At 42.9% G+C, this 19,607-nt stretch overlaps 1 protein-coding gene across 3 annotated transcripts in view; it reads left to right on the top strand.

Annotated features, from left to right (window-relative positions):
• LAMA4 (laminin subunit alpha 4) overlaps positions 1-19,607 on the top strand; it is a 115,786-nt gene that overhangs the window by 38,239 nt on the left and 57,940 nt on the right. The window contains exons 4-9 of one of the 3 annotated variants that reach the window (XM_072855705.1): positions 4,001-4,081; positions 9,216-9,430; positions 13,507-13,602; positions 14,917-15,068; positions 15,209-15,319; positions 18,839-18,950. In XM_072855705.1, the coding sequence (XP_072711806.1) occupies positions 4,001-4,081; positions 9,216-9,430; positions 13,507-13,602; positions 14,917-15,068; positions 15,209-15,319; positions 18,839-18,950 (767 nt within the window). Of the gene's footprint in view, positions 1-4,000; positions 4,082-9,215; positions 9,431-13,506; positions 13,603-14,701; positions 14,766-14,807; positions 14,844-14,916; positions 15,069-15,208; positions 15,320-18,838; positions 18,951-19,607 lie in introns of those variants that run through there. The other 2 variants (XM_072855706.1, XM_072855707.1) reach the window with 2 other exon arrangements.

Below are 19,607 nucleotides of genomic sequence, written 5' to 3'. Positions count from 1 at the left end.
GTGGGGTCAGCATCCCTTCCTGGATGCAGGAGGCAAAGGCTGCTGCCCTTGCCAACCAGGGGAAAATAAGAGGACTTCCAGCTGCTCACATTTATAACCACAGGAAACAGAATTTCATTTAGAAGGTGTAAAATATCCTTAAGTGCTCATATCAATTCTTACCAAGAGGGAGAAGAAAATATCTGAGCAAATTCAAGTTCTTCCTCTTTTATGTAGGAGAGATTATTCATCTGTCCGGTTACTTTTAAGAATCCCTCAAAGACAAATTCCCTAGGAAGGTGGCATCAGGGATGTATGCAGCTGGACAGACAGGCAGACAGAAAGATCAATCCATGACCTCTGGATGGTAAAACAAACCATGAAGAAGCATAGCCAGACAGACTCCTGAGCAAACAGTGGCTGGATCAGGTTAGTACAGGAGCAGTTAAAAGAGAAGGGCTGGAGGACCCTGTGACAGGTACAGTGCCCTTCAGCTTATGCCCAGCTGCCTTTGGATAAGAAACTCTGAAACCTGACAGAAAACCAAGACCAAGCCAAAGAGCTCCAGCTGTTAGCCACTTTGTGCCTTCAGAAGAAACACATAACTACAAGCCATGACCAGCTATTAGAAACTGTTAGTGGTACATCAGTAATGCAGATGAAAGAAATTATCAGCTTCCTCTTGCTTGAGGTCCGTGCTCTAAGAGAGAGGCAACTATGCAAATCCCACTATAGTGCATAGAGGAGATGCTAGTAAATACTTGCCAATGGGTTAAAGCTATTTTTTAGCCAGATACCTATTCCCCTTGTGTTGTTTTCCATTTCACTTTCAGCAGGGCTTCTCAACAAAGGGGAATTTCCTCACTGTATTTGTTTGCGGTTGCTATAGGATTACTCATACAGCCTTAAGGTGGGATGAGCCACATTTTGCTCAGCTGTTCAGTGGCACAGGCTCAAAATGGCAATGGAGCAAAATCGCTCCGGCCAAACTCCCGCAGACCACTTCTTGGCTTTCACAGCAAGCTGCAGACATGTGCGGAGGGCCATGGGGTGGAGAACAGCTATTGTTGAAAAACTGCAGCTTTGCCTGAATTTGAGAGAAAATCCTCCAGAGGCAGGGGAGGAACCTGGCTTTGCTCGCATTTAAAAAGGCTTAGGAATGAGTGAGCTCACAGACAAAGCAGACCGCTTCCTCCAGTTTCAGTAGCGGCTGTAATGCCAGAAATAGTAGAAATACAACTGCTGAAAGCAGTGCTTTTTCCTTAGCAAAGGAAAGTGATTTTTTTTTTAACCTGTTGGGCACAGAGCAGCGACTTTGGTGTAAGGAGCAGCTCTCTCAACCACAACCAGGACTCCACATGCCTGAGGCACTACCGCATGACGAGTCCCAGTCGCTACCGAGCACAGCCGGTCAAGCAAATGTCTAGGCTGTCCTCCCTGCGGGGTGATTTGACAGAGCATGGCCGGGCCTGCATTCACCAAGTCCTACAGGTCACTGGGCTCTGCAGCAGTGCCCCCGACCGCAGGGAGCCAGCCAGCCTGCCAGCCCAGCAGGGCTTGGTGCAGTGGGACCAGCAGGGACCTGAGCTACAGGCTGTCTCTACCAGTGCTATGGGAAATGGGCGCAGAGGCCAAGGAGCGTTCCCTGCTTCAACACGCTCCTTAGCTCTTCTGCTAGGGACATACGCCTCTCCTATTCCAGACCACTAGAGATAAAGAAGCCCTGAACCTAAAAGGACAGCAGCGTGGGATTGGGAAGGGAGAACAAAAGTTGCAAGGAGCCTGAATGCAGATGTTTCAACTTTAGCAGCAATATAGGAGCTAGACCTGATGATTGATCCTCATAGGTCCCTTCCATCTCAGGATATTCTATGTTCTGTGATATGTCACCCCTTTAAAACTACCTCAGTAAAAATCCACTTCAGTTTTTCAGGGTTTTCCCTCGGAAAAGTCCTGAAGGCAATAGCGAAAGGAATATCTGATCCCAATTTGCCTCATACCTCTATTTAAATAACATGCAGAAATTGCCTGTTCAGCTTCTTGCATGAGAGAGATTTGACCGCAGCAATGGCCTTCAGCTGGGGCTGGAAGAGGCAAATAATAATGATTGAGCAACATTCAGCCTTGCATAACTAAATTCAAAGAACAACCGTTTGTTCTTTTTTTTTTTTTTCCCCTTCCATTAATCCTACTCCATTTATATCAAGGCAGAACAGTAACTACCAGAAAGCAGAGAAGTATTAAATGCCTTAAATAAAGAACATCCACAGGATGTTGTTGTTTTGTACTCTGTTTTACTTTGGAAATAGCCACCGAATTCATAATAGTTAGACAAAGTGACCAAATCTGTAAACTGACAGACTCATCAGATACATATTTTTTCTTGGGATTCATCTGTGTGTCTCTAGATTTTTTGGCCAGACTATCTTCATATCTGCTATCCTGGGAACTTTTGGAATAACTTTTGGACATTACACATGAAGTGTAATGTCATTTCTTTGGAATAAAAAAAAAAGGAGGAGGGAGTTTGCTTCACAGTCCAGCAGATGTTACTACTTTTCAAATCTGAGGGAATTTTACAAACTTTTTTTCCCTAAGAGATCACAAAAAATACAGAACCTCAGGAAGGCTTCAGTCTTATTTCATAACTTAAATCCACAATGCGGTTTTTTCAACTACATGAAGGAATTAGCCTCTGTAAAAGAAGAGGAAGGCTGCCAAACTGTTATGATTTTCTCAATATGTTCTCAAAAAAGCTTTACTGAAGTTAATTTGTGAATTCTGTGAGAAGAATCTGATTTTATGTTCTCTCTGGTTATATGAAATGTTTTGAGACAGCACAGATTCAGACGCAGATTTCTTTGGCCCTGCTTGTCCCACCAGCTGAGAAATGCTGGTGGGAACTGAAATTACGCAGGAATACTTGTCACCTTTCAATGCTGTTTGTTCCTAGAACAAGCACTACATGGATCATGCTCTTTCCTGTTGCTCCAAATCTTTTGTCCTTCTGTGTGAAAGGGATGCAGCCTGGCCACAGCTGCCCAGCACCGTACGACTCAGGACCTGCGTTTTAGCAACCATGGGCCTGCAGCTGGCAACTGCTGCCACTCACTACTCTGGCTGCACCCCAGTGCTGGCAGGCATTTGCTCACACATACTGCAAACTAACTGGAAACATCTTTAGGATTATATGCCTTTTTCCTGCAAATGTATTTAAGCCATGTCCATCACTGTGTTTGAAGTGTATACAACTTGTACTTTCCACATCTGTCTGCTGCTGTTCCTCGGGTCTTGTATTTAGTTATACATTTGTTGAATCCTGAAAACAAAAGAAAGCAAAGGAATCCATGATTTAGAATCACGGCAGTGAAAATTACAGCCCAAGCCATTACTGCAATCAGTATCACTACTTGGCATGCTGGTCTCAGAAGAGTCCCCAGACTCTTTCCAGCTTACTCAGAGAGATGGTAGAGCAGCCATGGTTACTGTAAGTAAGGATAGCATCACTGAGTTCAGCTTTCACCACTCAGTACTTCCACATTGGATTTGAGGAAAACTGTAGGATTTGCATAGGAAACTGCTGCACCCATTCCAGAGCCTACCTTCCTGAAGTGCTTACTGCGGTGTCTTTCATAAGCAATATTTCACCCCTTAGAATAAGAGACAGAAAGCAATTAGGTTCGCATGACATACACACTTATCCTAAGTCCTTTATCTAAAATGTGTGTAACAAAACCTGCAGGTGTGTCTGATCTACACTGCAAGACAGGAACTTACATATATCTGCATTTATATAGCTCCATAGTGCTATATACTAATTAGTGCTTTCTACACTAATTAAAAAGACTAAACAAGGGGTATAATGTGAATAACATACAGAGCTTAAGAATACCTCTTCAGCAATGAGTAACCAAGAGCCAGAGCTCACACCAACAGCAAATGTCCATAATGTAGTTAAGAAATACTCCCACGTGTTTGCCATTGCCTGCTATCCTAACTATTCGTTCTAATGAAATTCCAGCTTTGCAGTCTCCTGTTACAGAAAAAGTGGAAGTGTGCGCTGTGTCTGTAAGGAAAACTATGCAGGACCCAACTGTGAAAGGTAAGAAGCAAATGGGATGACTTACTGGTCAACAATACTGAAGTCCAGAAGTCTTCAAGGGAATCTTGCCACACTGGTGAGAAATCTTGTGCATGTGTTTTCACCAGGTCGAATCATGTCTGTTAAAGGATTTCATTCAGTTCCTACTAAAAAGCATAAGAACTTGCTGTGGGTAAGAAAGAAAGACAGGGTAAGACATGTCTGTCTTACCCTGTCAGGGTAAGACAGACATTTATATCTGATATATTTTGATCGAGCTCTTGCACTTTGTGTACCTTCATGTGGTGTTCTTCCTAAAAGGAATACATTTTACAAATCAAAATACAAAATACAAAATCAGAAACAGCAGCTGAAGTGAAAAATAACCACCACGTAGATGCCTCTTGCCATTCACCACTCTAAAACATATAGCAGGCTTCTACCAAATACATTTTTCTAAAGCAAAGGAGAAAATGGATTATCTAGTCAAATTCTTAATGAGCGGATGCAGCTTTTTAGTTGAATTTTAAATATACTTCACAGACATCATTCAATAAAGTCAAGCAAACAACCATAGGCCAGTGCTGCTTTTCAACTTTCCCTTATGCCCATAAACAATTTCTAGTAAATATCTTCTAAATAACAAAGTACACAAATAAATGGAGCTATACAGCAGAAATATAACTTACTCTCCTATGTCATAAAGGGCCATCTTACTCACTATGAACAAACACGGATGATGCTTCAATGAATGTCAGAGGCCTGATTATAATTCAGAAATTCTCCTTGAGCAGCCAATAAATTAAAACAGCTCTAACACAAAGACTGAGGGGTATAGGATGGCTCAGACACTGGCTTCCTGAACACCTCATTTTGTTTTTCCTTAAAGCCCCTGAAGTATTTAAGACTTCAGTCCGCTATCATTAATGGACAAGTCTTGAATTCAAATGATACTTAACATAACTATCAGAGAAGGGGGAAAGGGGATGCTTAAGATGCAAAGAAAAATCAATATGAAAAAGGTAAGACAAAAAAAGAGTGAAGGCTTTTGCCCTTACAGATGATGCAAAAACATCAGCATATTATCTCCACATCACTAACATGGTGACAGCAATAGTGAAAGCCCGTTAGACAGATGGCACAAAAATAAAAAACCCCATGCTTGTTTCCAGGCCTATGGCTGTATTCTTTTGTTCTTCCAAAATGTCAGATATATACACAAAGGATAATGCAGACAATTAAAAGGTCTGTGAGGTTTCTTAATGGTTATTAAAATGTCAACCTAGACTACAAGCAAATCAAATCCTATGAAAAGAGTAGCAGATGCATAGTAACAGCAGAAAATAGCATCAGCTTTGTTTTCTAATAGCCACTACCCAGCCTGACACAGTGCATCTGTCTCAGGGAAGGCAAAGCTGCATAGATGGGTTAGAAAAAGCTACAGGAAGAAATCAGCCTGTCCCAGTCACCATGTTAAGTCCTTGACTAACTGCTGGGGTAAGTGGCAAGCAGTGGCAAATGGGACTTTCCTTCTGGTAGGCTCCTGGTCCCACTCCCATTTGTGTCAGAAACGATGAAAAGTGTTTTGAAGACTATTGAGAAACACATTGCTTGTCCCTGTCCCTGGGCACTGCCACCACCCCCTGCTCCCACTGGCAGCTATCGTGCCACCAACATGCTCTCAGGAGGACTGGGGGATCCTGAACGAGAGAGGGCACTGGCCCTGTCCTTCCCTGCAGCCCAAAGAGCAGCTGGTGTCCCCAGGGAGAGGAAGGCTACCTCCTGCTCACCGCCCTCCCTCCCAGCTCTCTGCAGCGGTCGGCGATGGGTGCCACGGGGCAGCGAGCTGCAGGACACCCCTCCACAGGCAGCGCGTGGGATCTCCAGAGCAGCACGCCAGGAGGCAATCTGCTCCATTTCCTCTGGCATCCGTGTAGGAGGCTTCCGTGTGCTGCTCCAGGGGCTTGGCACAAACCTATCCAGTTTATGTTTGCCAGCAAATGGTGTTGTGAAATCACAGAGGCCTTTGCTAGCAACTGGGAAAATCAGCTTCCCAATTTGAAATTTAGGAATGAATCATTCTGCTCCTGGACTCCAGCAATAAGGCATTAAGGTGGTAGCGGATGAAATCCAGGTTTTGTTAATGCCCAAAAGTTAAAAAAGATAACTGAAGAAATGATACTTTAGTGTCCAAAGTGAATAGAGGAAAAAGGTTCTTTTGGCATTGCCAGGGAAAAGGAAGTTAATTTCTTACTCACCAATAATTACAGGAAGCAAGCATGGCTGTAAAATAACACAAAGATAACTTAGCAGCTTTATTATGGGAGAGGAAATATTTTTTGCTAGCAACAAAGAGCCATTTATTGATACAACAGAGGAAAAGACATGTACCGCAGACCTCTACTTTTTCAGACCATAAAGTGCAGAGATGGAGCAATATGTTTCCATCCAGCGGCCTCTGCTCTTCTCCCGCGCTACAAATCATTCAAAAGAGGCCAAGCGCAGTCCAGCCCTATGAGATGCGCTCAGTGGCAAAGGGAAGGGGGAAGTGAAGGTGACACATTTATTTTCAGCTCTAAAAGTTTCTATTTGTTCTAGACAGCTACTCCAGATGAGGAGATATAGCTAATAAAAGTGACTCAGATGGTCATAAAAAGGAGCACTTACAAAATACATCTGTGAGGACGTGAGGAACTGTCCACTAAGTGTCTGGCAAGTGAACTGAATGGTATATTTCAGAAAAGAAAAAAAATTCACCTTGCCCTGATGAGAGGGCAGACGTTGTGGGCCTGAGGGGAATAGTACGCAGTCTTCGGTGGATGCTGGCTGAAAGCCAGAGCTGGATAGCGGAAAGCAAAACACTGGTCTTGCCCCAGCACTGCTCAGTGGCTTCTGAGTTGGTGGCCACATTAGACAGACAACCATTTGGAAAATACCTAACCACAGAAAATTAAAAAGAAACTCTGCAAGATTTTGAGAGTTCAGAATAAAGGACTTTTTTTTTTTTTTAAACCAGGATTTTGTTTTTTTTCTTGTCCAAACTTCATAAACACACTGAAATTTTGAAATTTGGGAAAATACTACAATCTCAGATTGGCTGAAATATTAGAAAATTATAGCAAGACTTTTGGCATGACTAAATAGTAGCATTACCCATCACTGTCTGCTCTAACTCCCATGGGAATGCGGAGTGACTCCACCAAAGTCAGCTAAATCACACTCATTATGCTCCGTGTCGCATTCACAGTTCTTCGAGGGGTGCACAGAACTCCAGGTCACACTTTTGTTCTTTACATCTGGGTCACCCAAGTGATAAGATCTGGACCAAAGATTCTGGCAGTGCTGCAAAGAGACAAACAGAGTCTTTGCCATTGGCAAAAGCAGTGTTTGAGGCAGCCAAGTGGTTTATATTAAGATACTTAAAATTTTATGTGTTTTTACTGTGGGGGTTCAGGACTGGAACATGAACAAAGCAGCGTTGAGGAAATTACTTGCTTTATTGAAAAAAAAATCATCAAATGTAGGAAGCTAACTGGAAGCTGTTATCAGATCTCCCACAATTTCATCGTTCAGACATAGCAGAACCTGGATTTGACTATGTTCAGATTTTAGGAGGCAACAGACCTCGGCTCAGGTCCCCAGCCAGAAACCTGGGAAAAATAAACTAAACTGCCTGAGAGCTCACCTTCCCCACCCACAAACAGCAGAACAAACAGCATCTTAAAACAGGACTTTACAGATGGGAGAAAAGACAAGGACAACAGGGTGATAAAACAGGATGAAATACAATAACTACTCTTTACCTATATCACTGCAACAACTTTTCACTCCTCCGATTTCTTCCGTAAACAATTGCTACACCAGCTAGTTATCCCTCTCCCTGCAGTAATTCTTCATTCCCAGTTTGGGGGTACGAGTCCCTGATCTCTGTGCCCCAGGCTGCTGGGTCAGGGACTCTCCTGCCCCCCTGCAGTGACACCGTGAAGGGTGTGGGCTGCCCCTGTCCTGCCCGCTGGCCCCTCCAGTCCATAAGCAGCTGCTCTTCACCGCTCCAGCCACCAGCTCCTACAGCAACGCCCCTGCTCGAGGATTTGCTCCTGCGAGCTGCTCCATGCCCACTCCAGTGCTGGCTCTGTTCGCCTCGCTGGTTGTTTTGCAAAGGTTCCTCTAGCTCGTAGGATTAAGCACACTCCGTGCTACCAGCAGAAACTCCTTTAACTGAAACCCTCTCCTTTCTGTCCAAATGATGACACCAAATCTATTACCTCTTGTCTTAGCTTAGGGTCACTGGTCACACAGGAACGTTAGGTATCGCTGGTTTGCCTAGACTTTCAAAAACCACTACAGTTTCAACATCTCTTCCATTTTAAGACGTAGCAAGTTTTCCACAGAAATGCTTCCCAAACATGACAAGACATGAAAAGCAATTTGGCCTCATTTCAGGCCCCCCTGGAGAGCCTGTTACCCCCTTCCCTCTCGCCCTCTGCAAACCAACAGAGGAATCCTCCCCTCCTGGGCTGGTGGCTGCTCTCAGCCTTTTGCCCTCAGCCAGCAGGCTAACACCGAACAAATCTGAAAAATGGAGGCTGGTTCAGTGCCTGTTTTGTTTTGCAAAAAAAAGAAACCATCCCAATGCCTCATCATAGAAGTATTTATATAAAACTTTTCTGGTCAGTAATTTGTTATGTGCATTATAATGAAAATAAGGTCTGAACTTCCTCTGAGTTTCAGCATCATGAAATGCAGTCTCTTACCCCAGTTTCCTATATAACACAATATAGTTGGTGAGATCCAAAGCTGAAAGAGACCAAAATAAACACTAGGGCTGCCTCTCTGCCAAGGTCATTCTGTCACAGATTTTAAAACAATGGGGAACAAATCATCTTACTGCTAAAGACACACACAAAAAAAATAGCACAGACCGGTGTGATTGAGATACCAGGAGTGTTCAAGAAGGGAAAAATATATAACCGTACAGATTGAGATTAGAGCACAAAACAGCCCCTGCAGGACTTCAGCTCCTAATTTGCCTTCTGTCCTTTAGTAGCTGCAGACCATCATCAATTCATGGTGACCTAAATAAGGTCAGAGAAAAAATGGTACTGCAGATGGGGATGTCATTGCTCGTCATCGCTGGGCTTGCTCTTCCTTGCAGGTGTGCCCCCGGTTACTATGGGAACCCTTTGCTAATTGGAAACACTTGTAAAAAATGTGACTGCAGCGGCAACTCAGACCCAAACCTGATTTTTGAAGACTGTGATGAAGTGACCGGCCAGTGCCGCAACTGCCTGCGCAACACCACCGGGTTCAAGTGCGAACGATGCGCTCCGGGTTACTATGGAGATGCCAGATTCGCTAAAAACTGTACAGGTATTGTCTATAGTTTAGTGGAGCGGAGCAAAATACAGCACAGCATGGTCCATTGGCGACCTCCCAGAGATGCCTGAATCAGTCATCAGACACCTGTGGCCCTGGGAGGCCAGGGGTACTCCTGGCCACCTACCTGGCGGGATAATTTGGATGCTTGTTTGGCTGAATCATCCCAGGCTCTCTTTCCATTGCCCATGAGGAAGTCTCAAACCCCAGACCCCAACATCTCAGACGCCTGGGCAGGATGAATGTAGGCACTGTTGTGTCCTGCATCTTGTTTTAAATAAGGGTCTCTAAGCTTTCCTTGGGCAGAGACTTCACCTTTGTGTTTGTTCACGCTACATGCTGCCCAGCATGACCACCCAGACTGACGGCACTTAAAGACTTGAAAGTAGTTTTTATGGGAACAGCATCGTCCTTCCTGTCCTGACCCAATCCCTGCTCATTTTCTGCTACTTTTCATACTGATAGTGTATTCTGCATTTCCCATGTGTCTGTGTAATCTTGCTGGTTACCGTATTTCCACCCCAGGGATGACTGTATTTCCAGGGTCTGGTAAAGTGCTACCCAGAGAATCTTACCAAAACACACCTACACAGAGGGGTCACAGAGGTTTACGTCCACTAATATAATTATTCTCCTAATTTACATGGAGTTAGATCCAAATAGGACTTTGGGCTCATGCTCTTTGGCCTTGCTTTGGCTCTGGGAGGAGAGAGTACATCCTCTTTCAATGCACCAAGGAATAGCCACAGCTAAAGGCAAAATGCAGGTGCTCAGAGCAAGGACCTTGGGGGTCCCTCCCAACCCCTTTGCCAGGGTCCTTCCCTCACAGACCAGAACACAAATGGGGTAGATGGATCACTCCTAGCTCTTAGCTGACTTAAAGGTGAGACACAGCCAAACCATACACCCAACCCGGACCTTTTAAGTGCTCCTGGGTCTCCAGGTACAGGGCTACAGGTCTCGGGGCCTTAGCAATGTCTTGATCAACCTACATCCTTCTTTTAACTCACTGTACACTTGGACTTTGCTTTTTACTAGCTTACTACAAAGTGCTAAGCTGTGTTTTGAGACCTGCAGGATGGAGGTTGTGAGGATGCTCTGTATTCAAGTGCCCTTTGTGCTGCTGTCTTCATTTGCAGGGGACCACGCAGGATGCCAGTAGTGTTCCCTTCTGGTTTTATGTTCCGGTGACAGCTAGAAGTTGAGTGTCCCTCTCCAGGATGTAATTCTCATCACTAAGTCACATGCTTAAATTCCATTTAGGCTGAATGGGGAGAGATGGTGCCCACACACAGTAATCCCAAAAACCAATCCCAGGTATCCAAATCAGTCAAAAAGACAGCGGCTGTAGGGAACAGTGTGCCCCAAAACTCACCTCCTGCCTGGATTTGGGCACCCCAGACATGCCTGAAATTCATCATCTCTGTGATTTTGAGATTGCAAAAGCAAATCTTGTTTATGCCTTTCACTGCCTAATTCAGCTCACCAGAGATTATTTAACTGCAGTTCTTGCATATAGAATGACAGGATCTAGTTTGTGGGTCCTGAATGCCGTGAGGCAGGAGAAACGCACCCAGCACTTTAAGTCAGCAAACCACAGCAATTGTGCCTTGGCCATGTGCAAAAGCAGAGCTTCAAACAGCTGAGAGTACCTTTGCCAGAAGTCTGAGGATTACAGGGCATTCCAAGTGTCTAAGCAGGTTATGCAAGACATAATTTTGTCACCAATTTTGCCATCACCTCAGTATAGTTTTGGTTTGCACCCTTAAGGAGTTGCAGGAATTAGAGGCAGAATGCCTCAGTATTATTTTCTTTTCTGAGGTACGGTTTAAGTGGGATTTCACGGTGCACAGGACTTCTCTATACGGGTTTTTCATGCAGACTATAAATCAGCTTTGTAATTCTCTTCATTAGCAGATTTTCTTGTAGTGTTTGATCTTTGCTAAAAATAAAGTGTCTTGGCACTTGAGTATGTTATGACAGGTACAGCATTTCTCTATTTAGGAGTGAATTTATTCTTGTAGTTGACTTTAGCAAATCCCGATTTTGACGTATTATGTTTCAGGGAATTACATACTTCTTGTTTCATCTTCATTTCTGCTAAACACCACAACGTGCTGTACTTGATAGTACTGTGTAGATTGCCTGCACCAATCAATACATCCATGATATCCAAACTATCCAGGTAGTTTACAAGGCAAGCTTATACTATGTTTGGCATTTTGGAGCAATTAGGAACTCTTATTTAGAACAATATAGATTCTGAAATAAGACAAATACCTTCTTTAAAATAAAAAAAGACAGAAAAAAAATAGTGTAAGACAAAAGAGCCTGTGTAGATGGTTTCCACAGAGCACCTCAAAGGGTACATAGAACAAAAAAATGCAAAAGTACTAAATGAGCAAACAGCTCTATCCAGCTAAGACCATCTTTTTTTCTTTCAAGCAAAAAACAAAATCTGTGTAGCTGTGGATAGCAGTTTTCAGCTTCTTTTCAATAAATATTTTAACCACATGTCCTTTAGCCACACTTCAAAGCTTTCCACAAATGTCCCTCAGAAATAAAGGTAAATTTATAAGCTTTCTCCACCAGTAAGTCACAGTAGCATTGAAAGTCTTAATTCCCTACTAAAAATGTGGTACCTCCTAAACAAGTGGTGAAAAATTGTCAGGGCTGCTTTTGAAATTAATTTACTAAAAGCATTTGTGTAGCAAATTAAGATTTATCCATTTAAATAAGAAGACACCATTTGATTTTCTTGAGCACCAATCTCATCCAAATTTTAATCTTGTAACTGAGATCTTGCCACCTGTTTTGGCGATAGCCTAGATCCTTTGATATAGGTAAAGAGCAATCTCTGCTTCCAACTGAGACTTTTCTTTCACTTCTTAACAAAAAAAAAAACCAAATTAAAAAACTGTGGATGCAAGTGCTGGGAGACACACAGTTCATACAGACTGTGGTGAGGTCAAAATATCAATTGCTCCACAAAATTCATAACCAAATTCTGTTCTCACAATGGTACAAAACCTGAGTAGTTCCTGGTTCAGTTACACAGTATTACACAGTTACACAGTAACTGGTTCAGTTACACAGAATTATTCCAATGTTAGTGCATCACGTTGACTTTGAAGCTGTATTACACATTTTCCCTGATAATTCCTCAAATGTGCAATGTGGAATGTAAATACAAGGGTAATTCATAGAGAACAATGAATGGGCTGCAATAAAACAGCAGTAAACAATTTTGTTATATGAGATTCTGCTGAAACCATGAATCACAAGAGCAAAACGAATTCCAGATAAGTCGCTGCTGTTCTTATGTTCTGCTTGAGTTTTTCTTATTCTATTAAAGTGTTCCAAGAATATTTTAATCCTTAAAATAATATATATTAAAAGGCCAATTAAACCTTGAAAGAGACACTTTAGATTTAAAATTATGCTTTTTAAAAAGCCACTTGTGCTGGCAGTAAATATGTAGCTTATTCAAGTTTTAAAAAATGTAAAACCTCATTTATTCTTCATTGTAAGTGGTAAGAGACAGATATTTACTTTTTGATATGCTCAAGCTGATGATGGAATTGGGGTCCACTACCAATCCTTGATAGCTGGAAAGCTTATTTAGTGGCAGCCTGACACAGCATTGATAAATTCCACAGGTCTGTGGAGAGATTTGTAACTAATAATTAACTTTAGTTTTACTGTTTTCCTTAGCCCATCTCCTAAACGTCACCCCTCTAGACGGTGATGTGCAATGGCCCAGCTGGGCAGCTCTGGCCTCGCTGCCTCTGCCTGTGACCAGCTGGGAAGCTTTGAACAAGTCGCCTTGGCACAGGCTTTCTGGTTCTGTTTCCTGTCTCCTATTTTATCTGGTCCAATTCAACCGCAGTGCAAAGAACACCTTTTTCTACATACTGAAGGAAGGAAAAATCAGTCCAAGAAGCCCTTGATCCTGGTTTGACTATCTGTGCACAATCCTACATACAATCTTCTCACTAGTCTTGGGAGGAGAAAGGTGGGTTATACCTTTTGAAGAGTCTTCTTTCAAAAATCCTTTCTTTTTCCCCCAGAATGTAACTGTGGAGGGAGAATGTGTGACAGCCAGACTGGAGAATGCCTCGCAGACAGTCCTGAAGTTTCTACTGGCACAGACTGCCCAACCATCAGTAAGAAGATTATCATGAGAACAGCAAAAATTAATATCGCTCTTGTATTTAGATGCTTACAAATACTAACTTAAGAGCTCAGTTCTCCAGTGGGCTCAGCACTTTGACCTTGGTCCCACAGGGCACTTAAACATGTGAATATGCACGATGCCCCGCTGACTGAGTATTTAAACATGTTCTCGCTTGCTTGACTGAGCACATGCATACATCCAGCTCTGTGATGCAGACTGAATGTTTAGGTACACACTGCAGAGCAGCAGGGAAGTATCACCAAAGCTACTTCTCTAGACTTTGAGATACAGTGCCTGCAAAATAATATTCTGGCCCTAAAAACTGCCATCACAACTTTATCATCTGTGCCGTCTTGCATATCATTTCTGGTTTTCTAGTTGTACACTTAACATAAATTGTTGCTGCTGATGATTTGACAGACATCTATCAGGCAGTTGCTCTTCCACTATCGCCTCCCCTATTCTAACTATAGGAAGCCTGGGGAGTTTCCAGAAGTACTATGTTGTAACTATTGGCAACTACTGATATTTTTTTAAATGTTAGTATAATTATGTCTGTGGTATAATGCAGACCATGTAGCATACGTGGGTTCCTAAACTGACTCCCAAGAAGAGGCGTTGTGTGCCTGGAAGTGCAACCAGAAAGAAAACATTTGGGAGCTGCTGCCATCAAGAATACAGACTATACAATACCAAGCAAAAGTTTCTGCAGGAATCTGTGTTTCACGTTCACCTAAGTCTCTTGCATTTAGTGGTGGCATCAATGTCACTAAAAACAAGGTGGTATTGCAAGCATTCAGCAGGGACAAGGATATAGTTCTGCACAAGCGTATTCCAAACATGTTGTAAGTGGTTTTAGAAGTTGCCTTCCTAATCAAATAGGCAGCCAAGAGCCATCTGCTGGACATCCTTACTTCTCATACCACTAAATTTTAAATACGGAGGTTTGGGTTCTGACAGAATGAAGTTGGGTTTTTGACCCCCATCTGTTGTTCTTCAGGCCACAAACATGCAGAGCCTCTAGGGAATAGCCAGGAAATGCCTCTCTCTCTCTCCCTGCTGATTACGGTGCCGCTGCAGCAGCCTCTCTGAGCAGTCCCATCTGGCGCTGCTCAGCTGGAAGCATCATGACTGTACTGTGGGACCCTGGGAGTGAGTGGATGAAAGTGAAAGAAAAATGGGTATCCATCAGGATCCAGAGGGACCACCACGGGGCGAGAGCACTATAAAGTGAATTTAAGATATTTGCTGTTCACTGCCGCAAACACTGAAGAAAAATGACACTCTCTTATTTTCTTATCAGGCTGCGATAAATGTATTTGGGATTTGACAGATGACATCCGATTAGCAGTTCTGGCTATTGATGAAAGCAAATCGACTTTACTGAGCATTTCTACAGGTGTTGCAGCACAAAAGCGCTTGAATGACGTGAACCTCACTGCCACCCATCTCCAGGTACAAACATTGATGACATTTTATTTTTTAATGTAATTCTAATCTATGAGTTTCCATTCCATTCCTGTAGATTTGAATCCCTGTTCTCACTAGAGAAATAATTTGTTTTCAGATGCACTGACTTTTTTCCCCACACACAGGCGGCAATGTCCAAAAAAAAGAACCATGCTGAGCTTTGGACCATCCAGGTCGATGATGCTGCAGATGAAATGAATGATCTCCTGAGAGAGGCAGCGACACTTGATGAACAGGTTTGTTTATAGCGCCCTGCCAGAGTTCTGAGAGTTTGTGGTTTGTCATATTCACATGCTGGCATAAGAGGTTAGTATAGAATATTTCAGTTGGAAGGGACCTACAACGATCATCTATTCCAACTAGATGCCTGACCACTTCAGGGCTGACCAAAAGTTAAAGCATGTTATTGAGGGCATTGTCCAAATGCCTCTTAAACACTGACAGGCTTGGGGCATCGACCGCCTCTCTAGGAAGCCTGTTCCAGTGTTTGACCACCCTCTCGGTAAAGAAACATTTCCTAACATCTAGTCTGAACCTCTACATTCACCAAACTAGAGTGGGAGTGCCCTGGAAGATAGTTGGGAGAACTTCCTATTTTCTATTTCTAGACTTTCTACTTTACTTTAGCTCTGAATTAAAAGTGTAAAGGACCTATCAAGTCTTCTTCCCAGAAAAGGAAGGATGTAGGGCCAAAGTCTGTTGAATGTGGTCGGAGGTTTGTCACCGATCACAAAAAGCCTTTCCTCAGGATCTGAGTTTCCACCTACCCCCCTACACGTTTGATCTGAGATAGACACACTGCCTTTCTATTTCACATTTTGGTTTCTAATTAAGCAAAGTAACCAACACTAAACTAATCCAGATTGACTTTGGGAGTATTCTGTATCTATTTTACATGTATGCTCTCATAAAATTAAATTAGCCCTGATTAGACACTTCAAAATACATTACAAAACTGCCAGTTTAAAAGGTTTTTCACGTACCCACTGAGGTGGGAGCCTGATCAGCACTTAAGATATGCTTTAACACAATTGTAATCATAAATGTTGCATCCACATTCGGTTGCCAGGCTATAAAATTAAGGTTATCATCTGCTCTCAGCTCACATAACACTTTCATTGCACCCTAGAAGAATACTGATATATGTTAAGAGAAGAAATAGGGTTCAAAATTGCTTCTCCTCTATTTTAAAGAGATATTATTAAACATCCTTCTGTTGCTAAGATATATATATATTAGTGAGATACACCACTCTATGTTATTCCCAGAGATAATCACAGCTGTAGTATGACTAGAGTATATTTCATGCTTATTGCAAAATGCCAGACCTTATATTCACTTACCAATTCCTTCAGAAGACAAAATAAATTATGCCTTAGACTAAAACTCAAATACAGGAGCAAGTAGGAGAAAAAACACAAAGGAAGAGGAGAAAGGACTGTATAGAGAGGCGGAAGAGAAAATTTGGGTTTGGGTGTTTTTAATCAGCTTACTTAGTAGAAAGGGCACTGCAGAATTACACAGACTATGCCTGTGTTCAAAAGAGAGGTTTGATTAAATCAGCTCACATCCCCCTACACCTGTACCTGTGAAAATCTGGCAGTGCTCACACGCCTCAGTGTCACTCCATGGAGTTTGTAGGCAGGATGATTAAGGTGTTAGGTTTTCTACGAATATTTAGTGAATTTGGATAATAACGTTTTTGTCATCTTCAGTACTACGTGGGGATTTCTTAACTCATTCCTCAGTTTGACTGTCCCTGAACAAATAAATTCAGTGTTTCCTCTGGTCTTTTCTCCCTGGTTATTTCTAATGCTCGTTCCACATGAATACTTGTGATTGCTTGTAAAGGCAGAGAAATAATGGCCCCAGACTCTCACAGTGGAAGGAAGGCCACAGTAATAACTCTGAATATATTGAACTTTTTGCTCTTTCAAGGCACTTTTATGGAAAACAGGTGCTAGGGCCTCGAGTGGGTTTTGCAGAGACGTGACGCATCTTCCCTTCAGAGTGCATTTCATGTGCACGTCCCTGTATCTGGGGGGTTGCTGCAGATTCTGATCTAAAGCCCAAAGGCAGGATGAATGCACCAACTGTAGGCAAATCCTCCTGCTACATGAGAAGAGTAAATGTGACCTGTAACTCCCTGAGTTTGCTTGAGATGAGCTTAGAGTAAAACAGCATGTAGCTCGATCCTGCATATTTGGCAGAGACTTGGGGGAGCCAAGCGCCTTTCCTTCCTGGGCTCTTAGCAAATTTCAGGGGAAGCCTCTGTACATCAGCGGGAATTTGAGGGTCCCTAAGAGCACCCCTCACCCATGCTGCTGTGTTTCCCATCAATCTCATGGCAATCAGCGAACCTGTCTCAGCAATTCCCCAGGTGTTCAATAGTTAAAAGAAAAATCTGGCAAGGAAAGAGCATTATGTAAAGCCAAGTGTGTGTAAAAACAGTAACGAGTGGCTTAAAAGAAGCATGAAGTGGCGATGCTGAGCAACAGAGCATCCACAAGAAACCCTGATAGCAATAAAGGAATACGAATACATAGCGCTTGCCCTTCAAAGACTAAAAAAACCAATAGAAAGGAAATTAAAACCTTGCTATGAACCCTTGCATTTGTTTTAGCCGGGTGCCCATCCACCCCTGCAGGGCTGGCCGCCCTGGCCCTGCCTTCAAGCACCACCGGGTGCCTTGCAAACCCCGAGAGAACTCTGCAGCTGTGGGTCACGGCCGCTGGCAGCACTGAACCTGCAGCCAGAGCACGGCTGAGCCCTGCAGGGCTGGAGGACGGCAGCAGAGTCCTCTGCCATTCTTGCAGGATTAAGCAAGCATGAAGTGAGCACACCAACAGCCAAACATCTTCTGGCTCATGAGGTGTCAGGGCACCCCAAACCCAGAAACTAATTTTACAGTGGGAATTTTTGCTGCTGCAGCCCCAGCGGGGACCATGAATCAAACAGTGAATCAAACTTACCGTGAATCAAATTTACCACTGGCAAGTGTGTGGTGTGGACTTAATACGTGCATGCGGACTTAATACGTGCACACACACCCACACACATACACACACAGGGTCCAGGAAACGTCAATGGCACAGCAGATGTATTTTTTCCTCCTTCCTGGGAAATGCCAGTGAAAATTAAATCTAAGGACTCCCAAAGTCAGTGACCTTCTAGGAAAGATGGTAACTATGACATGGTAACTCTTCATTTCCCTTACATGTTAGGGAACACAATGCAAAGTGCAGCCTCCAATGTGATATAGTATAGGAATGTGGCTATGCTCCTCAGAGTATTTTGAATCCTCAAGCTTTTTCTTAATTTTAACAAGTTGCAGAGCTGGGGACCTCACTTGAGGGAGACACTGATCTAAAAATGGTTGTGAGCTTGACACCTTATTCTTCAGTCTATATGCTTACTCAGGAAATGCCATACCCAGCAAAATGAGCCAGCCCTGCTGAATGCCTAGGAGACTCAGCAGATGGGAGTTTTACAACTGTACATAATTTATGGCAATTTGATTGCAGCAAATGATGGAAAATATGGGACAGATTTTAATCTCTCACTCTGCAATTCTGAAAATACCGACAAGACAGCCCTTCACTTCAAACACCTCTGTAAATACCACTTTATATGATAAATGGACTTTCACATGCTCATCAGGAGAAAGCAAAATGTGTGTTTACACTGCTCATCCTCACACATGCATATGGATCTGAAAAGAAATCTAATGTCTAGCTCACATGGTTTATTCATAGGGAAATGAAGCATCCAGCAAAGGCCTACTGCTACAGAAGGAAACCATGGAGACCAACAACCGTGCTACTCAGCTTGTACAGCAGCTCAGTAATATGAGGGATAACATTCAAGGTAAATAGATTTCTTTCTGGTTCAGCTCAATGTCAAGCATGTATTAATGAAACCTCCAGCAAAAAAATGTCATAGCACCTGGGCACTCTCACAAAGCAACCCACACATAGGGCTTTTGCAGCCTGCAATGCCATGATGAAAAGTTGTGTCTCTTAAAAGACAGCTGACACCACAGGCTGACTTGGTCTGACACCCAGAACAAGAGCTTATCTTTCTTTTTTCTCTCTTTGACAGAGCAAAATAATAATATAGGTTTACATGAAATACTTCAAGCTAATTCAGCTTGTAGCCTTTGTTTGTTTGAATAGCTGCTCAAGGTATTTATATATACTTGTGGCAAAAAAAAAGTCAGTATCAGAATGCTGGGGCTGGATGAAGCCACAAACACAAGCATAGGATGGGAGATGAGAGTGCTCCATGTCTTACTTGTCAGCGGATTCATGCAAGTGCACTTTTCCCATCCTGCTGATAAGTAATGGAGGCCATATGAATAGCTAGAGAGATTTCTTTAAAGTTATGCTTTCCCTTTTGAACCCATGGCAGTCAGTCAGGTCTGACTAACTCTGGTGATCCCTCTGGTGAGTGTTACTTTAATCTAGTTTTTGCCTTTTAGCAAACTGTTGCTGAGTAGGACTGTGCTGGTTCATACAACTTCAT

Source organism: Ciconia boyciana, chromosome 3 (assembly GCF_034638445.1).
Source record: "Ciconia boyciana chromosome 3, ASM3463844v1, whole genome shotgun sequence".
Lineage (NCBI taxonomy): Eukaryota > Metazoa > Chordata > Aves > Ciconiiformes > Ciconiidae > Ciconia > Ciconia boyciana.
The sequence above is the reverse complement of the archived record's forward strand: the minus strand, read 5'-3'. Positions and strand labels throughout refer to the sequence as shown.